A 27366-nucleotide genomic window follows, 5' to 3' on the forward strand; every position below is an offset into this window, starting at 1 on the left:
AGATTCACAGAGTCAGAAATTAGAATACAGGTTACCAGGAGCAGGGGAATGGAGAGTTAATGCTTAATTAGTGCAGAGTTTTTGTCTGGGGTGATAGAAAAGTTTTGGGAATGGATGGTGGTGACAGTAGCACAACTTTGAGAATGTATTTAATGCACTGAATTGTATACTTGAAAGTGGTTAAAATGATTAATTTTAAATTGTATGTATGCTACCAGAATAATAAAAACAAAAATAAAAAAACCAAAGAACTGTACAACAAACACAAAGTGTGGACCCTGATATAAACTATGGGACTATAGTTAATAATTTAATTATAATTACATTGTTTCATCAATTGTAACAAAGGTACCACACTAATGCAAAATACTAATAATAGGGAAAACTGGGATTGGGGGGATGGGAGATGGGAACTCTGTAATTTTCCCTTTTTTTTGGTAGGACTACAACTGTTCTAATAAAAAAATAAATAAACAAAAAAAATCTCTTAATATTTCGGGTCCAAGCTACCTAGTTATATAACTAAAATGTATCCAATACTATATTTTTAATTCATTTTTGTAGATTATGTCATTTTTAAGTAAAAGTAAATATTACCAGCCATTTGTTAGCAAATAAAGTAAAAGCAATGGGAAAAAATATCTATTTATACAAATGATATTGTAATAAACTTCTGCTTATCTGATTTCCAAACAAATAGAAGCTCAACTACAATGTTTTCTTTTTTTATATTCCATGCTCTAATGTTATAAGGAAGGGACAAACAAGCAAATATATTAAAGGATTTACTCAAAAAAAGCAACTTTTAGTATGTTATATTGTTACAGCACCATCTCTTGCATCTTTTACATATAAATTATTATTATTTTCAAGTGATGATGCCAAGGATTCCAATATTCTTACGTACTATCTGAATCATGTAACAAAAGACTAAATTATGTTCAATAGTTTCAAGATTAAATACATTTTGCTATATTGAAACCCTTTTGGAAGATATATAACCTATTACAAAGAAACATTATTAAAAGAAAATATTTAATTAACTAGGACATGACTGAACCTTTCTGGATAAAGAGTACTTTATTATTATTTTTTTGAGGTCCCAATGAGAAACCTGAAGATAGCAACCATCTACTTACCACTAAGAGACTGCTGCCACGCTAAAGCTGAACAAAGTAAGGCCAAGCTTTTCCCACTTCCTGTGGGGCTCTCCAATAAACAATGTTGCTTACTGTTTAATCCTCTAACAATCTATGAATACCGAAACAATAAAAAAATCAATAAGCATTTTATTTTATTAGGGATTTTCCATCAGAAGTACAAATAGGACAGCAAGAAGAAATGAGTGAGACTACAGTCCAGGGAACAACAATATGAGAAGGAAGAACTAGTATTTAGTTAAATCTAGGCTTTATTCCTTTATACCTCTCCCTAAAATTAAGTTAGTCTTACCACTGTATCAAGCACACAAGAAGAAATGAAGAAGGAAGCACTTTGTATCTTAGTTATGCAAGCAACATCATTTCTGCAAAAGTGGGATATACTAATACCTATGAGTATCTTAAATGAGAACTTAACCGAGGATAATGCTAGTGGAAGTGTAAACTGTTATTACTACTTTATACAGAAATTAACAATTTCTAATAAAGTTGAAGATGCTGAACCCCAGCAACTCCAAACCTAAGTATATTCCTGAAACCATTTCCGTATGAGCACTTGGAAACATGCAACATTGGTTGCAATTCCAACAACCAGTGTTCTTAGCATCATTGGTTGCATTTGCAAAAGAATTTAAACAAACCAAATGTCCATCAATAGAAAAATGGATGAATAAATTCTGGTATATTCATACAATGGAATACTATAAAGCAATTAAAATGTATCAACAATCAACAAGGCTACATCTTAAAAATAATGTTAAACAAAAAAGTTCTGCAGAAAGATAGGAACAGTATCATATCATTATGCAAAACTTAAAAAACAGAAAATGATATATAGCTTATAGATACATATATATATGTAATAGAAGTCTAAAAGTATAAAACATGGGTAGGAAAGATAAACACCAAATTCTGGATACTAGTAATCTTGTTACTAGTAAATAAGATATGAAGTAAATTTGACAAAATATTAAGATTTAGCAAAGCTGGAAAGTTGGTTTAATCAAGTTTGAAATAATTCCAAAAAATGGTTAAGAAATACAGTATTCTGTATAAAAGAAAGTGAAGACTTTTTGGAGAGCAGTTGTTCAGTAAAATAAAGAGAAGCTCCCAATGAACTGAAAACATTTTTTACAATGTTCTCCCTTCCTCCTAATTACGGACATATATGGGTTAGTAGTGATAATATTTAGTGTCCCAAAGGTTAGATTTTTATTTTCGTGTTCTTCCAAATAAACCCCACAAAAATTCTCAATCCATTTACTATCTGAGAAAACAAACGCAATCTCAGACACAATGTATGATTATAAGCATATGTATCTTAATAAAGACCTAAAATAATTTCTGAACACTACTTACAGAATTCATCATAGCAAGCTGTGATGGGTAAGCTTTACAAGGAAAGTTAATCTTCACCCCGCCAATTGTATATTCAGACCACATTGAAGACATCATGCTTTCTCGTATACTTCAGATTCCTTACTGAAACAAAAATGAAAATCAATATTGAAACAATGCCATTCAAAGAAAACCAGATGCCCAACACCAGAACAGAAGTCTGGAAACTAAAACTGGAATAAATGTATAAACAAAATAGATGGAAGCAAAAGAATTTCCCATTCTTAAAAATCACACAGTGGTTGAGAACATGTGTCTTGGAGTCTGACAAAACCAGATTTACATCCCCATTCCACCAAGTATTAGTGGCATGACTTTGAGCATGTTACTTAACCTATCTAGGCCTTAGTGTCCTCACCTGTACAATAAAAATAGTAATAGTATCTACCTCATAGGAGCATTGTGAAGATTAAATGAAATAATGTGCAAAAAGGATATAATGCCTGATTGAGCTCTTATTATAAATCAAATCAGATATAAATTACCTATAGTAACAAACAGGTTCCTGAAGCAACTCTCTCTATAACTCCATAGCACCACTATTTATCTTCCTATGCTGTCCCTTCCTGTTTCCCTTTCAGCAGTCCTCCAGTAAGAAGGAAAATGCTATGGACCAGAAGACAGGATGCATAGGTTCTAATTCAAGTTCTGACAGCAAGTTAGATGTATTACCTTTAACATGTCTCTTTACGATCCTTATACGTAAAAATTTAAAGACTGTTGTAAAGGAGAAGTGCCTAGGCACATAGTAGGTGCTCAATAATTTTTTTTTTTTTTTTTAATTTTGACCATAAAGACTTTTGTTTCTGAAGTAAAATAATTCTTATTTAAAGGTCGGTAGGGTATCAAGGAAAGAGGATGGGCTTTGGAGTAAGGCAGGTCTAACTTTGAACTCCACTGTGTGAATCATTAAACTTTCTAAGCCTGTATCTTCATTAGCAAAATGGAAGTAATACTACCCATTAGGTAGGGTTTTTATAAAAATACTACTTACTTGATAGGGTTTTATAAAAATTAATAACAATTAATAATCATCCAGGCACTGGGCTAAGAATTAAATAAGGGAATGTACAGAATGTATCTAACCCAGAGAAAGTCATCCACCTGTTAAACTACTGGTTTTTAACCTAGGATCCATAGATATAATTCAGAGACTATGTGACCCCTTGAAACTACATGCAAAAGTTTCTGGGCATGATTGAATTTTTCTGAAGAGAAAGTCCAAAGATTTCTCACTTCCAGAAAATGTCCTAAGGAAATAACTAAAAGTAGACAAAAAGTTATATACCCTGTTACCTATGGAAGCATTGTTTTCAATAATGGAAAAAATAGTAAATTCCACCTGAGAATGAAGGGATGATTAAATCATGATATAGCAACTCAACAGATTATGTAGTCAATAATAACGGTAACTTGTGTGTTCTAAAAGAAGAACCATTACTCTAAGGCATTTTCCATTTCAAACATTTTGTAATTCTATCTATAAAGCTCTGAGAATGGTCTTTGGTATAACCTAATATCTTAATCTGAATTAACAACTCAACGCCATCCTAATTACTCAGAGTCTAGATATCAATCCCTACGCCTTCCCGGTGGTGACAACATGTATCTCAAATTAGGGTAGCTCCCCCCGCAACACTGCATAAAGGAAAACAAACTGCCTCTCACAGCCCACTCCCTCCAAGAGGCAACACAGAGGCGGGGGCTAATCACAGGCCTGTGCTCCACCGAGTTGTGGAAAGCGTTCCCTTTTCCCCAAGTTCTCTTTCCCACACATTCTCCTTTCACGGCCAGCTGTGCTCCCCGAAGCCCAGGTGATTTATTCCGCACAGATTGGATTGCAGAGCTACTCGGGCGAAGGCAGAACGCACCCCTCTGGCGGTTTCGCGCCGAGTACAACAAATACTTTTGCCCGTCCTGAGGAAAAACTGGCCTGGCTCCGATTCACGGAAGAAAAGGAAGCCGATTTCTGAGGACAAATTAAGCGGAGCTTTGACAGGGAAGAAGAGATACAGTCCTTACCAACTCTCTCTTTCTGAGCTACTACTCTCCTCGCCTGCTCCGCGGCTCCGCGCAGCGTTACCTTTTTTAACTTCCCGCTCTCGGCAATCCTCTCAACAACGCGCTAGCTGACAAATTCCCGCCTCCCACCCACCCCGACTCACAGTATCCAATCACCCACCGAGACCAGAAATCAAGCAGCCAATCCTGGCTCAAGGATAGGCGGCTAACACTCTGGCGCTGAATCGAAGCCTCCGAAATAAGAACAATCCCAAGATACTTGGCGGCACCGGAAGGCAATCACCCGAAGAGTAAACGGGCTAGCACAAATCCCGGGGGATTTAAAGGGAACGCGTCTTTTCCACTTGGGTTCTGAAATGGTACTTTAGCCCATGCATCACTCTCCTTGGAAATTCTTAGTCTCTCATTCGAGCAACGAAGAGGCAACGCCTTTAAGCTTTGCCATTTTGTTCTCTGAGCATTCATTAGTGCCACTAAATTTAAATTACCGAACTTGTACAGAAGCGGAGGTATGAAAAAGACTGTCCGGTGAGAACTGCCAGACCACTGAGCCAAATAGGGTGAACTTCTATGACAACTGGCTAGGGTTTTTCTTGTAATATTCAGGGTTTTCCCAGATACCAAAATCAGCCGAAGATATGCTCGTGATGTTTCCAGCACTAGATCACTTCTATCTCCATTTAGGTTTTGTCTACCTTCCATCCCTCTTCTTCTTGCCAAGTACACCGGTTTCCTCAAAGTTACGTGGGTAATCCTGATCATGGCAAATAATTACTTTTTAAATTGTATATTAGCCTAAACGTATTTCAAATGCTAGTGTCCCCAAAAAGGAAAGCCTGAGACACCTCAAATTCAAGTAACAAGAGTTTGGAGATAGGAGGCTTGCTGGGAGGAGGGGATGGTGGGGGCGAGTTTATTTGTTTGCTTCACTTTCCTTGTTTTACTACATCTTCTCCAAATGTCAAAACTTGTAGTCATAAAAATAAAATCTTCTACCTAAGTAATCTCAATCCCAGAAATTTATCCTAAAGAAAAAATCTACAAGAAAGGAAAATTTGTAACACCTCAGTTGGTAACACTGCATATTTATAATACTGAAAAAATTATAAACTTCACCTAATGATAAGGAGATGGTTAAACTATGATAACTCAATTCATGAAGCCAATAAAATAATCATATATGCTTAAAAAACTTGCAGGAAAAAAATTCCATATGATGTTAAATGGAAAAAAAACAAACTCCAAACTGGGTATTATGAATTCAGTCATGTGAAAATATGTATGCATAAGCAAAGATGAAGGGAAAGTATGAAAATGTAATTTACTGTTAGGACAGTGGAGTGAATAACTTAGAAAAATAAATCATTAAAAATATTCTGAATTTTTTTTAAATATCAAATCTTTTAGTGTAACTGCTGCAGGATAATTACTCCAAGTTAACTCTCCTATATTCCTGAGGCTGTCAACTTGCTCTAACTTTGTTTTTCCATATAATGTATGTGGCAAAACAAAGAATTTACACAGACAGTCCTGGATTCCAGTCCTCTGAACTGTTCCTTTCTGGTAACATTAGTGGAAAGAAACAAGAAACGGCAAGTTCTTTTGATAAAGAATATGAATGTTTATAAACCAATATTCAAAATAGCTGCACACATCTGTTTTCACTTGATTTAAAAAATTTCACATTGTGATAAATTTTATAACCTTAACTTAAAATACATGAATATTAACATTTACTAATATATTTACATATTTTATTTACATCAACAAATCTGATGAAAAACAGCATATGTTATTGTAAAACAGCAGGTTCTGACCAGTCTTTGAAAATTGATCCAGAATGTGCACTACATTTAGTTAGAAAACATACTTCAACTTTTTCCCATTAGAGGACACCAACTCACACAAAATATTCCAAGGCCTCAGTTTAAAAAAAAAAAAAACCACACACACACACACACAGGAGGAGTTGTATTTCATGTTCAGGGACTATAAAACTGCCTGTTTTAAAATATGAAAATTTTTATGGTATTTTTTAAGTGTATGTTTTTATTTTTTCCCATCAAAATTACTTAATTGAACATTAAGAATCTTAATAAAAGTTATAAATATTTTATCATGTATTATACTATGCACTTCATGATTTGAAACATCTACAAACTAGTTTTTATACATAATACCCTTATGAGGTAGGGCCAGTAATGATCTCATTTTACAAAGGAGGAAAATGAGATGTGACTATTTGCTAGTGAAAAGGTTGATGTTAAACTTCTTTTCTTAAAAACTATACTTTCTTACTAACCTGCCTGACTTTTTACAACTGAAGAGGTCTATTTTTGAGTGGAAGAAAATAAAGTATGTCATTTATGTATATATAAATCAGAAGGCAAAGAAAAACCTACACTGGATATTTAAAAAAAAAAAAAAAAAAGAATTATGAGTTACCTGAAAATAGCTAATCAATAAAAGTTATCAGAAGACCACAAGATCCTACATCAAGACAACATTTTCTGCATTTTAATTTTTCCTGAGGTTCAAACACTATGTATTTTCTTACTCAACGATCTTCTCAAAGTAAGATATGAATTATAATCCTGGTGAAAAACCAAGAGTTCTATTCCAGTGGGTTGTATTGCCTTAAACTTTGTTTAATTAAATACCAATGTATTTTCCCCCTCTGAGCATTAGATAACTGAGTAAAACATTATAAAAATAACTCTTAAAAAAAAAAAAAAACTGAATGAGACCTCCTTTCAGGTTCTTCTCTGCACAAAGATGTTTCTGTAAACACTTTTAAACCAGTATCTTAAAATTTCAAATTATTCAAGTATTTCTTTAAACATATGGCTTCATATATTAGTAAAAATTGAAGCAAATATGTAAAATCTTTAAGTCCTCACCTGTAATCCCGTGGAAATCATTTACAAAAGCTATTTGCCTTCTTTAAAGTCTTCTTAATACTACTACTTAAGAACTGGAATTCAATCTTGTATTATTATTACTTGCCTTCCAAGTCTTCTATTGGGGTATTGAACTCCTAATTTTTCCTGAATTCTCCCTCTCCTTGATCCCTTTTTCTCCCTGCCATCATTACACCATTGAAGCACTCTATTACAAGCTGAAAGTTAAAATAAACACTAGGGTCCCCACGGATTCATTTTTGTAAGAAATTAAATTAAAGGCATGGCAGTGTTTCTTCACTTCAGAAGCTAATAAACATGATGCCAGATTCCCTTTCCAGGAATGAGTTTCTTAAATATGCTCCTTATGGGAAAAAAAATGCTCAGTTGCTACAGTTTAAACAGCAAGCTAGATCCAAAGAACTATCAATCAAATACAGGCAAGCATAATTCTCAGAATTCTAAACTGTATTCACGTTGAATTGAGTCATTTTAGTGATTCCAAAACATACTGCTCCCATCCAGTTTAACAGTTGTTATACGATGCCAATTCATGTTGGCCAACAGCTTCATTTTTGTCTTGAATTTTTTTTTTATATTCCACCAACACTCATGTTTATTATTTCAATTATTGTGCTTTCAATACAATGACAGAGCTGTACATCAGGATCCATGCTTCCAGTGTCCCTGGATCCATTTTTAAAATATGGATCTTTACAGATTCCAGACCATCCACTTGGCTTCTCCTTTATTTGTTGAAGACCTAAAAACATTAGGAAAGAAATATAAATTAAGGCAAGAAATCTGGAAAGGGTTTTGGCTTTTTTTGTCTGGGATATTAAGAAAATTCCTGAGACTAAGTAACTACTTACGTGTAATAATTGGATCAATGTCTCTGGTCTGAGTGGCAACATCAGAGGCACAGACTTGCCCTATTTGGATCAGCAAAGACATAATATCTTCATATAGTGGAGGAAATGCTCGACAGAAAGAGATCAAACTTGGCAGAGTTGGCATGAAAAATGCATACCGCTTAGCTTGTGTTAAAACTGTTGGAAAGAAATTAAATAGAATGTTTGAATTTATAAATTCAACATATACTGGATCTATACAGTATACTTAAGCATCATGCTCTGTGCTAGAGATACAAAGTATTCTAAGACACAGCCAGCCCCCGTCTTCAGGGAGCTCACAATCTAGCAGTCAATCACCATCCAACATCTGAATTCTTATTTTATCCAAGCACTGTAATTAGTGCATTACATGCTTTATTTCATTTAATTCTCACAGTCTTATGAATGAGGAAAGTACTATTATGCCACTATATATAAAATGGTAAATAAACCTTAGGTTTAAATAAACTTTAGGTTAAGAAATTTGTTCTAAGTGGTGTGGAGTAAAACTGGGATTTTATTCAGGCAGTTCAAGCTTTTAACAATTACAAATAATTATAACATGAGATGAATACAGTGAAAAGAAAATGAACAGGGTATTAAGGGAGCATTGGGAAAGAATATTAATTTAACTAAACCATGACTTTAAAAGTTTAAATGATAGTTTATATCTTTTAAAGTATTTTTTTTATACCATCTTACTCTATAAACCAGAAGGTGGTTAAAATATGCTAGAATGTCTTAGAATTTGAAGAAATAACACATTTATCTCTTATTTAAACATTTGATTATATTTTTCTGGAACTCTAGACATTTGTAATAAATCTTAACTTGTTTTTTACTGACACAATTACATACAGAAAGTAGATTTGGTTTTCAGTTATAAATTGTGAAAAACTTTTATATTTACTCTAAATCTATAAATATTCATCCAAAAAACAAGAAATGTAATTGGCCTCTCCATCACCTCTACCCTATAAAGCACATTCATATACAGGAAAATTTTCAAAAGAAAAAGAATACAAAAGATGGTATGCATTAAAGTAGTAATTACAAAAACATATTGTCATTAAATTCAGAAAATAAACGTATTAATTTATATTAGAAATTTTTGTTGTTGATGTTGGTTAGCTACACACCTGTTAGCAAAGTTCCCATGACATTGACAGCTAAGCGAGCCACACTGAGTGACTTTGGTAACGCATACTGGATACACAAGTGAGAAAGTAACTGTATAGCAAATATCTGCAACACAAAATACAAATATTATATGTTCGTAAAGAATATTTTTAAGTATTAAAAATTATAAAAATATTTTACATAACTAGGAAGACTGGAGGGAGATCAACAATTTCCTAATGGTCCAATGGCTTATTACCTGTTTTTCAAGTTCTGGCTGTGCAATAAGTTCAGGTATGAAATCCAGACAGATGTGCATAGATGGAATACCTGCGACTGTCAGAGGCAAAAGTTCACATGGATAACCCTATCTCAACAAGAAAGAGAAAAAAGTTTAAAAATAAAACTATACATCAAATATAGATAAAAACATAAATGAAGGTTCATACTTTCTGTAAAAGTTGCTCAGAAGGCTACAGGGTCCTACATATTTTCCTGGCATTTCACTTTTCTGATGCAGTAGAATAAGTTACCTGAACACTTTACTGGGTTGGAAAAAAAAAATCTAAAACATCTGGATTTTTCTCCATATTGCAAAGAACCGTGTTCATTTGTATTATGTCCAGTTTCTAAATGACCCCTACTAACTTAGTACTCAAAGCCCCCAAGAAAAATAAAGATCAGTCACAAAGCATCATTCCTTGAAAACAGACCTGAAAGTGAACAAGCTTAGCTATGTTGGGATCCGCAATGTACATTTGGTGCAACAGACAACAGATAAGGCACTGAACTTCTCGAAGGTTACAGAGAAAATTGTCTTCTCCTTCCTCCATTCCCTTATTGGGAGTGCTGGTAGTAATAACACCTTGAGTATTCCTTAGCAAGCTGTCTGGATTGACACCCTTTGCTTTCTCCTCTTCAGTAGGTAAGCAAATCTCTAAGAGAATCTGGACAGCTGCACTATCCTACAAAGAAAACATAGTGAATATAAGAAGTTACTGAGAAATTTGTTTGAAAATCAAATCTGATCTTGTTCTCACATGAACAGAAATGACAAAACAGCTAGTTTCTTACAGAAAAAAAAAAAAAAAGGTACTTCTAAGAGCAGAAGTGAGCAACCTACAGGGAAATGGTTCTCACCTTTTTAGGTCATGAACCCCTTTAAGAATCTAAGGAAAACGATAGACTGTGTCCCCACAAAAATAAACATATGCAGGTAAACAAACAGTGCATAATTTCAAGAAGGTCACATATCTCTAAGGCAGATCCAAAGACTCTAGTTTAAGAATATCAACTAGACAGGTGTTCTGATTCAGTGGCATCCAAAACAAGTTCTAGGCAAAAATGACTTCTACCACAATCTCCTTTCCTTCCTCTTAATCTCCCACTTCTCCCAGGATCCTACTGTGCTCCACTCTTTTTCTCTCCTGGCTACCAAATACTTAATTCCTCTGAAGGTGGCAGCTAATAATTAATGTATAAAAGTCACTTCCCATAGCAGTCTCCCTTTTAATTTGAAGTCGGACTCTTTAAAGCCCTGGTTTTGCAAGGAAAAATTCTACCTTACCATCCATTCCACCTGCACAACTCATTGTTGCTCAGTCTACAAGCTTGAGTGTTATTTCATAGTAGCTTCTTGAGGGGTGATCTACTGGAAGCCCCTACATACAAAGGAGAGCTATAATTACTCTCATCCCACAGGATGGAGTAAAAAAAAAAAAAAGAAAAAGAATATATGACCTGCATGTCTGAAAGAAAGCCATTGCTGGGCCAGAAGAAAACAATTACTTGATCTAAGTGTTTAAGAACTTGATGATTATAAAGTAAGGTTAACCTTTCTTTACAATCAACATTCTTGCATTAGGGGTTTTTAGTTGTCATTGTTATTGTTCTGTTTTCATTTACAGACTCTGGAGCCAGACTGCCTAGGTTTGAATCCTAGCTCTGCTCTGCTACTTACTAAATGTGTAAACTTGAGCAAATCACTTTACCTCTTTAGGTCGCAGTTTCCTAATCTGAGAAACTGGAGATGATAATACCTCATAGGTAGTGGTAAAAATTAAATGAGTTGATATACCTAAAGAATCCAGCATATAGTAAATGTTATACAAATATTAACTATTATACTGTCCTCAATCCCTTTATCTGAAGCTCTTAGGGCCACATTTGTTTTAGAATTCAGAATTTTTTTAAGTGTAATATTAATCAATACCCCCAGCAGAGACCCCCAGTATCACCCTGTAATCAGACATTTATTTCTGCAGCAAAACATATCAATATTTACAGTAAGTGGGATAAAGATCATAAGTAGCTTCACATCAATTCAGATTAAGTTTGCCACCAGAGTTCACATCAGTTCAGGTTTTTCTGCTAACTAGGTTACAAAAAAAATGCTTCCATCTCCAAAACTTTTTGGCTTTCTGTTTCTGTATTAGGTAAGAGATTGTGGACCTTTATTGTTACTCTTAAGTTCTCTTATTGAAAAGATTTCAGAAAACATATTTCACACTAAGGAAACATTTCTACTTTGAAGACCTCAAATTGCTTAACATTTTATCATCTCACATCTCCTGCATTATTCAAAAATGACTACTTAAGGCTTCAGTAAAATTCTACATTGTTACAATATTTTTCTAAATATGAAGTTGAACTGATTGTATTGTTTAAGTATTTATCACTGCTTGACATTATACGTGTACTTGTTTTTCTGTTTCTCTGTCTCTACCATTTGATTTGAAGAAACAAATACCCAAGGACTTTGTCTTCTTCACTGCTGTATCTCCAGTCCCTCAAACAGTACTTGGCACATAGTAGGTGTTCAATAAATATTTGGTAGATAAATGAATGAACATCTAACCAGACAGTTAAACTCATATTTTGTTAAAATTTAAATGGCTATGAAAATAACATTGTGAGGATTATTTCTGATTTTACTAATATAATCCATCTGAAATTCAGAAGCAAAAGTAACACCATTATAATAGGTTCTGTAATAAAAGGAAGGTGTAGTATGTCATCCTGGTACATAAAGGGCATACCAAGTCATCTATTTAATTGATTTCATTAATAGGGAAGCCTTTGCCCCTTTTTTTTTTTTATTAAATTTTATTTTATTACCTGAGCAGCCAGTAATGCATTTTTCAATTCTTCTCTGGTAACTTCTGGGGCATCAGTTTGTCCAACTAAGCCTATTGTATTATTCTGGGAGGGTCTATCTTGCTCTGCTGTTTCCTTCAGATGAGCATTAAGGTAAGCTTTAGAAGCAAGAAGATATCCATTCAACATGTGTAGAGTGATATCCATCAATGGGGGGCATCTAAACACAGAAAAAAGAAAAGAAAATACATGAGAAAGGATATAAATTTATAAATTAACCAGAACATGATCAATCCAGTTTAAACATTAGAAAAACTTGAAGAGTACAACATAGTAACATTTTCCCACTAAAATATTCATCCTCAAAAATAAGAGTATTGTGTTTCTTCTGTATATGTTATCTATTTCATCTTCTCAGCTAAATAAAATATAATGTATACCCTAGAGAAAAGACTTTCCTTTTTTGCAGAAAATGGCACTATCAGTAAATCTCTTAGATATGAGCCTGCAAATCAGCTTTCCTCAAAGGTGAAGGTGATTAGAAAAAAATATTTATTCTTTGTACTCCTAACTGTTCCTTCTTAGTTTCTATGAAGCACAACTCTGTATTACAAGAATGATTCATCCTTTTTATTTGGAGAAGTTACCAAGCCTTAGTTTCCCCTCTGAAAAATGGCTATGGAGTTATACCTTCCTCAGAGGTTGTTACAGATTAAATTTAAATGAGATTAAAAAAATAGAAATAGAAAAAATTTTAATGAGATACAAACATATATAAAAAATAAATGTAAAAAAGGAAACAACCAAAAAAAGATAAATTAGTAACCACTAAAATTTTAAATGCCAAGACCATAGGGAAAAAACACAACTCCACTTCTCAGTGTCTATCACAGAGCGAACTAGCACATGTGCATAAATAGGCACCACCACTTTGTTTATAACTGTGAAACACTGAAATCAACCTAAATATTCAACAATATGTAAACAGTTAAACCAACTATTGCTGTGTTTCCCAAAATAAAAAATAGGAATCACATGGAGAGCTTGTTTTGAAACAAAAAGAAAAAAAAATTCCCAAGCTCCATCAAAGTTTCTGGAGGATAAGCCTGGTAATGTATATATGGACTACCATGCATCAGTGAAGGCACATGAGGTAGAATGATGTATACTAATATAGAAATAAAGAACAAAATAATGCCTACATATTATTTTACTTACATATATATTTTTTAAAACCACCCAAAACAAAAAAACTAAATATTTCTAAGTTTGTAAATACCCAGAAAAATAAAGCTACACACATACATTACGATAACAAAAGTTTCCTCTGGATACGGAACTGGCCATTGGTCAAAAGAGACCAAGGAAGAATTTTGTATTAGCAATGACAGAATGGTAGATATGAGATCAAGGCTTTTCACAGTACACCTTTTCTTGTTATATATTATTATATGTTACGAAATATTTACTTATTAATGTATATTATGAAAAATTTCATACATATATTATCTATACATGGCCAGTCTTGTTTTATCTATATCTCAACCCACTTTCAACCTCCGCCACTGTGTAACTTCAAAGCAAATCTTGGGACATCATGTCATTTTATATGTGTATATCTTTTTAAAGTGTTTGATATTTTTTAAAACCGCATGAATGATCACTTGGTAAAAAAAATTAATTTTGAAAAATGAACAAAATTAAAAGACAAAACAATAAAGCTATAGGGAAAAAACTGTAATATATGTACAAAGAACATATATCCTTTATAAATGAGCTCTTTAAATCAATTTAAAAGGTAAGCATTCCAACAGAAAACTGGGCTAAGATATAAAGAAATACCAATAGCCAATAAATATATAAAAATGTTCAATCTAACAAAAATATAAAGGAGAATGGGAATCCATTTTCTACCTATCAAATTAGAAAATATTCTATAAAATAATGTAGGAGGATATGAATTAGTGTACAGTATCAAACACTTTTTGATATAGGACCAGAAACTGGATGACAATGGAAATATGAATGAAAAGTCTTGAAAATGAGTGTGTTACTCTGCCCCAATAGTTCCATTTTAGGAATCTGTTCTAAGGAAAACCACAAAAGTATGGAAAATGTACATAGAATAGTCAGCATAGCACTATAATACTAGCAACTACTGGAAATAAATAAATTATCCAACAATAGGAATTGGGTTAAGAATTGCATATCTATAAAATGGAATTCTATGTAGCCATTAATATAAGAATATCTATTAATATGAGAAAAGATTCACAAGTGAAAAATTCAGGATACAAAAATTATATACATAATAGCATAATTTGAATAAATAAAAATATATAAATATTATACATGAGGCCTAATGAACCAGTTTGAAATACAGGTCTGAGAAAATATTCAGATACCAAATTTTAAAAATCAGGTTCTCACATGTGCTTGATTTTCAATTCCTTTATGCAGGGAAAATAGACAATAAGTATTATGACTCAGTCTCATACCTTCAAGATGGGCCAATGGACTAACATTCAGAGAGGAATTCTGTTTATTCTTTCACCCTCTCAATATGTGACTAGCTGACTAAGCCCAGAAAAACATGTTTTTAAGCACTGCTACACTTTGTGAAAAGACTAAGCACTTTGTCCAGGCTTGTGAAAAGAAAACAAAAAATGATGCAAGGACAAAAGATATCAAATTTCAAAACAATTCAAAAACCTAAAAAAAAAATAAAAAATACATTTTGCGTAATACAAAACTTATGGAAGAATCTACTTCCTGAATACCTGGAGGTGAGCCAGGTGGAAGGTTACCTCCTTAGCATATTTTTAACATGAATGGAATCATTTGTTTTAGAAGCGGCTATTTTCTAAAAGTGTTATTTACTGTGGTTTTATTTTCAATTATATACTAAATGTCATTTATACTGTTTATTCTTCTTTAAAGTGATTAAAAGGACCCTTGATTTGTATATTTTTGCATTGCTTCATATAGCAACTAGAAAGTCAATATTAATGAAATTAATTAATGAACTCTGCCTGTTAAGGTGAAGTCACTTCAAAGCAACTGCTTAAGTTCAGCAATTGGCAAGGAATTACAGCCAAATGTGGAATCAATGCAACTAACATCACAATTCAGAATGTTAAAAAGTCATTGTTTTAATACCTGTAAATGGTTCACAATGAACTAATTTTTTAAAAAACCTTTTTCAACAAGACTAGCATAAACAGTGCTATTCTTTACTGATCCTGACTCTGAGAAAGAAAACAGCTACTACTAATGGCTGCCAACACCAAGAATGACATTTCTCTAAGGCTAAGTTTTATTAATCATATATTAAATATTAAACTAAATATATAGTTCATGATTATCGACAACTAAAAAAAAACAAAAAAAGCCCACAAGTCATACTGCCAGTTATCTGCAAAACACTAAGATATAAGTTTAAATCAGTTTATTCTTCAATTTCTTTTGACTCTCCAAGGCATATAATCAAAATGAAACTCAAATGACACATACCTATGAACCCTCTGATCACATCTTAGGACAATGAGAGGATCTATCATCAGGTCATTCTGAGTATACTTTTGTTGTCGAACAAACTTTATTGAAGGTTGAAGTGCATTAACTGTCATCACCCAAAGCCTGATGAGAAAATAATCAAGTGCTCAAAAACAACTATATTACAATTGAAACACATAGATTTCGTTTAGCCAGCTAAACCTTTCTAACTTAGAAAGACAGATTCAGGAAAAAATAAGAAAACAGATGTGAATGAACTTTGAAAAATTAAGATCTATAGAAATCTAACCTATTATTGTGTCTTTAAAACAAACAAGATAAAACAGTAAACACAAAGTAGTATCAAAATATTCACAGGTGCAAAGGAATTCCAATGGCATATAAAATTAAAAGTTGAATTAAAATTTGCTATGCCTATATGAACTATATTTGCTATATGACTCTAAGTAACTTAGCCCCTCCAAACTATTTCCTCACCTGTAAAATAGGAATGATACAATACCTGGAAATGAAATAACACCGAAACACCTTTATTCTATATTTATCATAAAATCTCAATTTGAGATGGCCACTTTGAGATAAGACATTAATACAGTAACCAACTGGTTACCAAATTGAGTGCACATCAGAATTGCTAACAGATATACCAACATGGAAGGTGCTTGATCTCTTATAGTGAAGTCCAGGAATCTACCAGTCCTACTTCACACAAGTGCTTGCCCTGCTCTTAAGTATAAGCGGACAGCCAAGGATCAGACATTTAAGAAAGCTTCCACTTTGAAAAAGTTTTTAAAAATGCAAACAAAATAAGGAACTCAAAAGAAACGCAGAATGTAGATCAGAGGAAAACTTTTCTAAAACTTTTAGATTTTTATTATGTTTTATTATATTTTTTTTATTATAAAACTATTTATACCTTAAAGGATAAACTATTTCATCCATGAAACAAAAAAAGCTCTTAGAAATTAAAAATAACAAATTTTTAAAATTCAAAGGACTGGTGAGAAGGTAACATTGAGCAAATATACAGAAAGTACATTCAAAAGACAAATGAAAAAATAGAGGACAAAAATGAGAAAATCAGAAAATCTAGGAGGTCTAAAATCCAAATTACAAAAAAAACAGAAAACAGAAAGATAGAAATTACTAGAAATAAAGGCATTAGTCCCCAGACCTAAAAGGCCAACTAAGTGTCCAGCACTATGAAATAAAAAAGATCCACACCAAAATACATCATCATAAAATTCCAGAAAACAGTGAAAGAAAAAAAGTCAAAAGTTTTTTTAAAAGAGACAAAACACTGGTCATATACAAAGGACTGGGAATTGGTATAACATCCGATCATTCAGTAACAATAATGGAAGCCCTAAGTAAATAGGATGATGACTTCAAATTTGAGGCTGAAAAAATGTTTTAGAATTCTGTATCACGGCTTATATCATTCACATATGAGGAAAATAAAAACCTTTTTGGTAATGAAAGTTCTCAAAAAAATTAAGTTTCCCACACACCATTTCTCAGGAAGCAACTTGAGTGTGTTCTGTTCTTCACTGAACATGAGGAAGTAAACCAAGAAAGAAAAAAACAGGAAACCCTACAAAGAAGGGAGATGATGGTAATTCCAGGATAGCACTTGTGCATGTCCCAGATTAGAATATGAAGATGAAAGTCTCTAAAAGGAATGTTTCTAAGAAAAAAAAAATTATATTTCCCCTCAATAATAGAGTTTGAGGATGAATTAATTATAGGTAGCAAAAAACAAGCAAAAAAAACAAGCAAGTGGAAAAGAGGCAGGTATTAACTTCAGGTGTGTGTGTCGTATGTGTGGGTGGGGAGAGGGCTGCACCTGCATAACAAAATATAATCAAAGGATATTACATAGCTCAACTATAAATAACACTTAAGTAATCATAATATTATGGCTAAATAGTGATTTAAACAAAATTTATTGATGTAACTGTTGGGATAAATGGAAGAAGGGGCAATAGGGTAATGGGAAGAGGAGACAAGAAGTAAGGGAAGAAGGACAGGAGTGCTAAATCTTTACCTTGTAGGAAGACAACAGACAATTTCTAAAATCAGAATATAAGGAAATCATAGTTATTATAAGCATGGAAGAAGGGTATAAATGGCAGAACAAAAAAGAAAAAAACAGTTGAAAAAATAGTTGTCTCTGGGGAATTAGGCTCTAAAATGGGAAGGTGTGGGGCAGGAGACTTATATAATCTTTAACTTCTTAAGTTAAATACATTTATTTGATATAAGTAAAAATTAAATTTAAAAAGTATAACTATTTCCAGACCTCATCCTAGACCTACTGAATCAAATCTCAAGTAGTAGGGCCTAGTATTCTGGTTTTTAGAGTTGACCAGGTGTTTTTGATTCAATCTATGGACCAGCAGAGACCCATTTGACTAAAGAAAAAATAATCCAGTGTTTTCCAACTTTGCTGTACATTGGAATCACCTGGGGAATCTTTAAAACATACTGATGCCTGACTCCCACCCACAGACGTTCTGATTTAATTAGCATGAGATACAATGTGGACATCAGAAGTTTTTAAAGCTCTTCAGGTGATTTTAATGTACAGCAAAGTCTGGAAACCACTGCAATGATGCAAGACAGGACGGTGACCTAAATCAAAATTAGCCATAAACAGCTATAAATGAGAAACCAGTTTCTCAAGTTGGAAATACTTTAAGGTTTATTTTTCTTTCTTAAGATAAAGTTTATTCTTTTCCTTAAAATTATAACAACTTTTTAGTTGGTAGTCTTCAGAAAGGAGTTATATTGTCAAATGCTCAACAAATACTGATATTAGTGGTCTTGGGAAAAACTTTTTCAACAATTAAGTTTAGATTATTGTATATTATCACTGCTATATATTTATCTTTTACATGTAACAATACACTAAAATTACCTTCTAGGCATCACAGTATTAAGAACCATCCACAGTTTATTGACTGTTTGAAGAATTCTCCTTGGAACCCCTGAGTTCAACAGCTGGTTCATATTGGATGTTAATACTTCTGCATATGGTATAAGTTCACTGGCAGAGAGTAGAGTCAAGTGTTCCAGAATCTGCATCACTTGTGTGTAACTTACTGGGACAGCTGAAAATGCTAAAAAGAAAATTTAGGAGTCACAATCTAAATTAGGTGGAAATTACTATTTCTCTCTCAGACTACAGGCCAAACAAATCAAGAAAACAAGTTGCTGAAAAGTAAAACTTTCAATCCTAGACATTGTTTTATTCTTTTCTTTTTTTTTTTAACGTTTTCTTTTGAAATAATTTCAAGTTTAGAGGACAATTGCAAAAATAATACAAACCCCACATAGAGAGCCTAGAAGTAGTTTTGACTACACCTACAAATAAGAGTCTTAAGAAAAATCCATGTAAGTACAGTTGTTATTTCATAAAGAACAAAAAAATAAAATCTCATTTTTAAAAACACCTCATTGACCCCAAAACTAGTATGTCATTTTCTTGGTGATTCAGACTGATTTAAAAATTAACTGAAATAGGAAAATATACCAGAGTATTGTATTTAGTAGTAGCTTTCATTTGCTTCCTGATATCTTCCTCCAGGTGGCCTCCTTTATATACTATAAGCACCCAGCAAATTGCTGTTAGTGAAAAATATCTACAACTATGCTCTCCAATACAATAGCCACTAACCACATCTGGCTACTGAGCACCCAAAATGTAGCCAGTCCAAATTGAGATGTGCTGTAAGTGTAAAATGCATACCAGATTGCAAAGATGTGGTATGAAATAAAGAAAGTAAAATATCCCATGATTTTTTTATGTTGATTACATGTTAAAATGATATTTTTTGATATATTGGGTTAAACGAAATATATGATTAAAATTAATTTCACCTGTTTCTTTTTAATTTTTCAATGTGCTACAAGAAAGTTTAAAATTATATGCGTGGCTGGCATTCTATTCCTATTCAGCAGCACCATTCTAGAACACGATCCATTGACAACAAGTACACTGCTGTATTCAATTGCTCTATTCTTATTTCTGACCAGTTTAGGGCCTTCCTAAAGCCACAATTATCTGTTTAGTGATACCACATAACACTTTTGAGAGAAAAGTTACAAGTGTATTAGAAAGAAATGGTTAAAGCTCCTTAAACTCAGAGAAAATAACTTAAAATCTATTTCACCAAAATATATCCTCTAGAAAATTCTGCATGATTTTAAGATGTCAATGAGCCTAACATCTCTTTGGACTAATAAAGGAGTAAAAGGAATACTATAAGGAATAAAATAAGTAACAATTTACCGTACCTTCTTGGAGTTGTTTAGGAGAGTGGTTTTTGGCATTATTAGTCAGGAGCATTCGTCTTAATAGAGCATCAGTCCCTGTGATTTCTTCTTCACAGATCCAGTCATCCACAATACATAAATGTGGGTAGTTGGTTGCAAGGAGACGCAGTAAAGCAGAATGCAAGCCTTGAAAATTTATAAGAAGTCAATTGGACTCCCCATTCTTAAACACCAGCAGCTTTCCCACTTCTCTCTCTCATTTTTAGCAGGCCAACAGCACATAAGGAAATGAGCTTATGCTCTGAAGCAGGGTTTCCCAAAGTATGATTAGAGCACCACTGGCACCAGGATCACCTGAAAAGCTTGTTTCAGGTGTAGAATAATGGATGTCATCCCAAATAACATCCCAAATAACTCCAAATAGCTTTGGAGTGTATGCCTAGGAATTCATACTTCTTATGCATGCATACTACCATTTGAGAACTTACGTTCAGTAGTTTGAGCCAAGGAATTTGCTTAAAGATCCCCAATACATCTGATACAAAGTGAATTGATAACCACTATTTATATCAGAAGTCCTTAAGCTGGTTTCTATCCCATCTCAACATAAAAGTCTCCCATTCATGAAAAGTAGTTTAACATAGCAGTGGTTTAAGAGTTGAAAGGGAAGGAAAGAAAAAGAGAAGAGACTGTTCATTTGTGGGGAGAGGGGTGTGGATTATATAGAGTTGGGAAAAGACCCCACTCAGGAATTCTAATAGACCTCTGGGAGAGAACATGCCCTGTCCTACAACCCATTTGAGAACTGTTGCTAAATATGGATAAAATTAAAGTCATCTTTAGGCATTTGATGTATTTTCTCATTTTACCCTAACATTCCTAAAAGGTAAGCAATATTGTCTCCATTCTATTGTAAGCAAACTGAGGCTGAAAGATACTTATTAACTTTCCCAAAGTCACATGGCTAAGCACGGCAGCCAACAAAGGCAGTACTGATATCCACAAGAGGGTACATTTGTAATGTTTCAAGAAGGGCAAAAAAAGATCAAAAGGAATAGAAAACCTTCCTTTTATTAAATCAAAAGCCTCATTTCTAACATTTTGCTTATATCATGGTTTGTTCACAATTATTACTGTGCATTATCATTGAGAAAGTAAATGATGATACCACAAAAATGCCTATTTAGTTATATTAAGTATCACTGTGTTAAATGCTTAGTACATAAATACACAATAAAAGTTGTTTCCACAGCATCGTCATCGTCAGTCCTAACAGTATTAACACTAGCAGTAGTAATGAAAGTACTTTAAGATCCAATCATCCTCTTATACAACTTAAATTATACCACTGCTTATCTTACCTGCTTCCTTTCTCAAAGAAACTGCTTAAACATTAATGTTTCTATCTTTGAAAAGATACTGCAACAATTTTTAAAAACAATTTTAACAATTATTTTTAAAGTTTAACCTCTGAATGCACACAGAAATATACAGTTCAGACATCACAAAATGATCACAAAAAAGAATGCTTAAAATAATGAAGATTAATCTGTGTTTCAAAATCCTTTCTATAAAGCATGTTAACTGCCAAATGTTGCCAAATATAACATCAGTTTTTTGGAAATAGATTATGCAAATAATGCAAATAAATGCAGATATTTGGTTAAAGATGAACAAAGAAGACTCAATCTCCTTGAAACCAACTGAAACAAAGAAAAAGAAAATTCCAACTTCAAATAGAAAAAATCACTCTGAAATATTATAAGACGTTTAAAGAAAAACAAATCTAAATTCCAAAAATATTATAGACTACCTATACTACTGATATTAAAAATAAATTAAAAGCAAGACGGATCTACTTGTATTGATATGGAAAAATCTCTAAGACTCCAAGTGCAAAAAGCAAGTCTCAGAAGAGGTAGGATATAATACCAGGTATAATTTTTTTTAATTTTACTTATGTGTGTATCTATTAAGTTCAACCATATGAAACTGCTGTTACTGTAGGTCAAAAATAGTTGAATACTTATAATTTCACATAGTTCAACTTATGCTAAAAAGATACACCAAATGAAAAAGAGCTGAGGTTTTTTTGGTAGGTATGGGACTTAAGGAAGTAGATTTTAGTGAGGGAGAACAGGCGTTTCACTCCTCAATTGTCTAAATTTTTAACACTGAGCATTATTATACTTTATAATGTTATAAACAGTGAGGCTTTTTTTTTTTAATAATAAACTTTAGCAGTAAAAAGTAAATAAAGCAAATACCTCCCAGCTCTTGCTGCAGCCCTTGAGCCTGTCGAATAAGGAATTTGATAGGAATCTGATCCATCAACGAAGAAGAATATGATTTGGGCTTTCTTTGCATGGCAGCTGTCAGTCAAAGATAAAAAGTGTGAAGTAAACAAAGTGTCAGAAACAACAGAAATCTTACTTTTCAACCCAAATGGGGACAAAACCAATGTCAAATTATTTTTAATTCTCTTAAGCTGTGAATTATAGCTCATCGAGGATAAAGAATCACAACCAAAATTGTGGATACACAGGAAGAGGAACAACATACTTAGGGGCAAGATCAGGAAAATGCCCTGAAATTGAAACTATTGGGAGAAAAATCATGGTAGGCAAGAAAAGCCATCTGCTGAAATGCCCTACACTGAAAGAATCTGTGAGTCAGGACACACCCAAATTGAATCAGGAGACCAAATGCAGTCATGGCCACATGGCTTAGAGCTTCATGATTCCAATATAACTTATAGAAAGAAGCCTTAATTTAATCATAGTATATACTACAGTGGTGACTGACTCAAAGAAGTTGGGCAATATGAATTTGACTTCCTTCCCTCACACCTCCAACCTTCAGCCAGCCAACAAGTCCTTCTTAACTTTGGGGTTTTGTTTTTGTTTTCTGCTATCCTAATTCAGTACCTTCTCATCTTTTGTTTAAATATCTACTATGGCCCAATTTCCCTGCCTCTAATCTCTCATTTCTTTTAACCACCCTCCACACTGCTGCCATAGTCCTCTATTGGGCCAGATCATGAGTAAAGGTCCTTGCCAAACAACACTCTTTCTGTCTCATCTCCTACCACATTCTCTATGTCTAGCACCCTCATCTCATTCCAAGGTCCTCTGTACAACACAGGGATATACAAGAATCTCAGTCAGGGTGTGATCAGTTTAAAAGTCATATCCAAAATACTGATTCTTTTTCAAATACAAATCACGAAATATAAAGCTCAACAAATTTTGGAGGGTTGAGAACAAGAAGAAACATGTAAGTGCAAGTGTCCAAATAAAGTTTGAGAATCACTGCCTAGAGAAACCATAAACCTCTTGATCCCCTCAAAATAATCCCCTCAAAATTTAATAAATTAGCATTCTAGTTTTCCACACCAATCTTAAAGAGCACAGGTTCCAGTGATAGTCTGCCTGTGTTCAAATCCTGTTTCTAACACTTTAGGGAAGTTACTTAACTTCCCTGTGCCTCAGTGGTCTCACCTATAAAATAAATAAATTGTTAATACTTAGTTTCTAAGTATTGTTTATAACTGTTGTGAGGCTTTACATGAGTTAACACATGTAAAGTGCTTATGGTAGTCTAGCACATAACAAGCACTCAATAAATGTTAACTAGTATTATTAAGATCTAGAGTCTCCAAGATCAGCTTAGGATGAAGGATCAGTATTCAAGTTTCTGGACCTATGAAATTTAAGACAAAAGCCTGAATACATTTTAATGATTAGCAGTCCATGAAGCCCTGCCTAAGGCAACTGTTTCTCTTTAACATCTCTGCAAAATACAACTATTGAGAATATCCTTAATCCTGCCATAAAGGACTAAACTGCAGTTATGAAAAGCATGTATTTCTTCTGGAATATGGTTCTCAAGGTTTCAAATCTAACATCTAACCTCGACCTTAACAAACCTGCAGCAATGTTTTCAATACTATTTACATTGCCCATTATTGGTTTGGGGGCATTTTGAACCCGAAAAAGATGGGAAACTTCCTAATTATTTCTAAAATAAGCATAAACTGATGCCAAAGTCTGAAACAAAAGAAAAACAGAAGAGTTTGAAAAAAAAGGTCAATTTCACTTGCTTAAACACAGATGGAAAAATCATATAAAAAAAAAAGCAAATCAAATCTAACACCATACTAAAAGAATGATATATCATGAGCAAGTAGTGTTCATTCCAGGAATGCAAAGATACTAATTATACAATGAACTACAAAAATAGACAAAATTAATTATGTTGATAAATGCCAAAAAAGTATTTACTATTAATTAAATTTTCTTTTTAAAACAGTACTCCTATAACAACTTGTAACTTAACAGAATAAAATGACACAGAACCTATACAAAGTAACTATAAAAGTTTACTGACATAGAAAATGACTTGAATAAATTCACTCATCTGACAAATATTTTTTACTTGATTACTTGTTATCTAAGATACTAGAAATTAAAGAGTAAAAAAAAGGACAAAAAGCAGCCTTCATTAAGCTTACTTTTCAATAATGAAAAAGTTATTTCATATTCCTACATGGGAAGACTTAATACTGTAAAGACATGAATTCTCTCCAATATAATTATAATTTTAACATAATTCTGATCAATATCCCAAAATAATATTCTTTTGTGGAACTTGACAAAATTCTTACAAAGTTAATTCTGAACAAAAACAGTAATGGTGAAAGGCACAGGAAATGTCAGATATACAAAAGAAAATCCAGAAACAGATACAGATTTGTAACAAAAGTATGAATACATTACAGCGAACTTCCAAAGCAGTAGGAAAATGGTGGATTATTCAATATGTAATGTTGACAAATGACCATTATGAAAACCTAAAACTGGATCTCTACCTCATACTTCACACCAAAATAAATTCCAGACAAACTTAAATTTTAAAAATAAAATAATGTCATAAGAAAAAATACAGGTGAAAAAAATATACATATATAGATGACTGATTAGTTATATAATGCTGGTATTCTGGTTTGGAAAATTTTCCTCCCCATAAAATGCTATAATTTAAAAGTACCATAAACAAATGATATCACTCAATATTGGAAAAAGTATGGGAAATTATCATTCCTATCTTACATAAATATGGGAGTCCATATTGGTATAACTTATCTGAAAGCAATATGGTATTTCCTTTTTTAAATCATAATTTTTCATAACCTTTGACTTAGTTCTGTATCTAGGAATCTATCTTGGGGAAAAAAATATCATGCTGTGTACCGAGTTATCTCTAAGGATATTTACTCCTCCACTGATATTTACTCCCCAAAATTTGGGGATAAATTAAATGTCTGATTATAATGAATTTGTTAAGCAAGTACTAGTACATATTTATGATGAAATACCATGCAGCTATTAAAGATCATGTTTTAGAAAAAAATTTACTATAATAGGCAAATGTTTAAAATGTATTAAGCAGAAAGGGTAGATTAATACATTATGATATCGAGTTTATGAAAGCTATCATAAATGTAAAGACTGAAGGATTTTCTAGAAAATTCTTAATAGGGATTATCTCTGGGCAGAAGAGTATTTCTGGATGGTTTATACTTTGTTCTTTGTATCTTTCTCATTTCCTAAATTTCCTCCAATAAACACACCTATTATAAATGTTTCTATTTTTAAAATCAGGTGTTTTACATCAAGTAATATGTAAATAATTAACTAAGTAATGAAATAAGTTCAAAATTCATGTAACTATTAGAACCCTTTTTTGTCAGACTTAATTTAGCTCTAGGCTTAAACATTTCTGCATTTCAAAAAGAGAAAATTGGGTTAACTTTCTTCTCACAAGGAAAAAATATCAAGTGCAAAAAAAAATTTCAAGTTCAGGAATTTAGAGCCAGTAAACATTCCAAGTATCACAGGATGTGCTTGTTCTGCTGATGACCAAGAAGGAAATTTCACACATCACATAAGGACAGAAGCAAAAAAAAAAGGCCAAACTTTGTTTTTAAATAAGGTTACGCTTGAGAGTAAATTAAGCAAAAAATGCTTTTAGGTACTTAAGAATGGGATTGCATTTGGGATCACAGTGGCTGCTTTAGGAAGAAATAAATAATTCCTTATATGTATGATATTAATTAATTACTTTGTCTTTAACTTCAAAAGTATCTTTAAAAAAAAAAAAAAAAAAAACCTGTTTATATGACTCCCAGGGGTGTAAATCCCCCTGGCAATGCAGGACATGACTCCCAAGGATGAGCCTGGACCCAGCATTGTGGGATTGAGAAAATCTTTTTGACCAAAAGGGGGAAGCAAAACGAACCAATATACAGCTTCAGTGGTTGAGAGATTTCAAATGGAGTCGAGAGGTCACTCTGGAGGGTATTCTTATGTGCTATATAGATATCCGTTTTTAGTTTTTTTGTGTGTTGGAATGGCTAGAGGGAAATAATTGAAGCCACCAACCTGCAACCCAGTAGCCTCGATTCTTGAAGACGATTGTAGCTTACACGGTGTGACTGTGTGATTGTGAAAACCTTGTGGCTCACACTCCAGTGTATGGACAGATGAGCAGAAAAATGGGGACAAAAAGTAAATGAAAAATAGGGTGGGATGGGGGGATGGAATGTTATAGGTGTTCTTTTTTACTTTTTTTGGAGTAAGGAAAATGTTCAAAAATTGATTGTGGTGATAATGCACAACTGTATGATGGTACTGTGAAAAACTGATTGTACACTGTGGGTGATTACAGGGTATGTGAATATATCTCAATAAAACTATATTTAAAAATAAACCTGTTTTACCTAATAAAGTTTTCAGATGTAATATATAGGAAACTTTTTTTTTTAGTATAAAAACTTCAAATGTAAAGGTAATGTTCAAATTTTTAATCAGGCAGTAGCCCACAGGAATTTATTATTCTTTACTTCTTACACATATTCTTTCAATAATACAATATTTTATTAAAATTAATAAACATTTATTATGTTTAAAAGCAAACCAAAAC

General features: G+C 32.8%; 2 protein-coding genes across 3 annotated transcripts in view; both read right to left on the minus strand.

Annotated features, from left to right (window-relative positions):
* BRIP1 (BRCA1 interacting protein C-terminal helicase 1) overlaps positions 1-4688 on the minus strand; it is a 385619-nt gene extending 380931 nt beyond the window's left edge. The window contains 3 exon segments of the mRNA XM_037809614.1: positions 1140-1251; positions 2520-2642; positions 4581-4688. Of these exon segments, the coding sequence (XP_037665542.1) occupies positions 1140-1251; positions 2520-2615 (208 nt within the window). The 5' untranslated portion in view covers positions 2616-2642; positions 4581-4688.
* Positions 4689-6230: 1542 nt separating this feature from the next.
* INTS2 (integrator complex subunit 2) overlaps positions 6231-27366 on the minus strand; it is a 46989-nt gene continuing 25853 nt past the window's right edge. The window contains exons 16-25 of one of the 2 annotated variants that reach the window (XM_037809520.1): positions 22650-22754; positions 20404-20568; positions 19025-19226; positions 16102-16227; positions 12610-12808; positions 10206-10457; positions 9752-9859; positions 9513-9618; positions 8353-8529; positions 6231-8243 (exon numbers count right to left, since the gene is read on the minus strand). In XM_037809520.1, the coding sequence (XP_037665448.1) occupies positions 8074-8243; positions 8353-8529; positions 9513-9618; positions 9752-9859; positions 10206-10457; positions 12610-12808; positions 16102-16227; positions 19025-19226; positions 20404-20568; positions 22650-22754 (1610 nt within the window). In that variant the 3' untranslated portion in view covers positions 6231-8073. The remainder of the gene's footprint in view (positions 8244-8352; positions 8530-9512; positions 9619-9751; positions 9860-10205; positions 10458-12609; positions 12809-16101; positions 16228-19024; positions 19227-20403; positions 20569-22649; positions 22755-27366) is intronic. The other variant, XM_037809521.1, reaches the window with a different exon arrangement.

The sequence above is a fragment of the Choloepus didactylus genome, chromosome 18 (assembly GCF_015220235.1).
Source record: "Choloepus didactylus isolate mChoDid1 chromosome 18, mChoDid1.pri, whole genome shotgun sequence".
Taxonomy (NCBI): domain Eukaryota; kingdom Metazoa; phylum Chordata; class Mammalia; order Pilosa; family Megalonychidae; genus Choloepus; species Choloepus didactylus.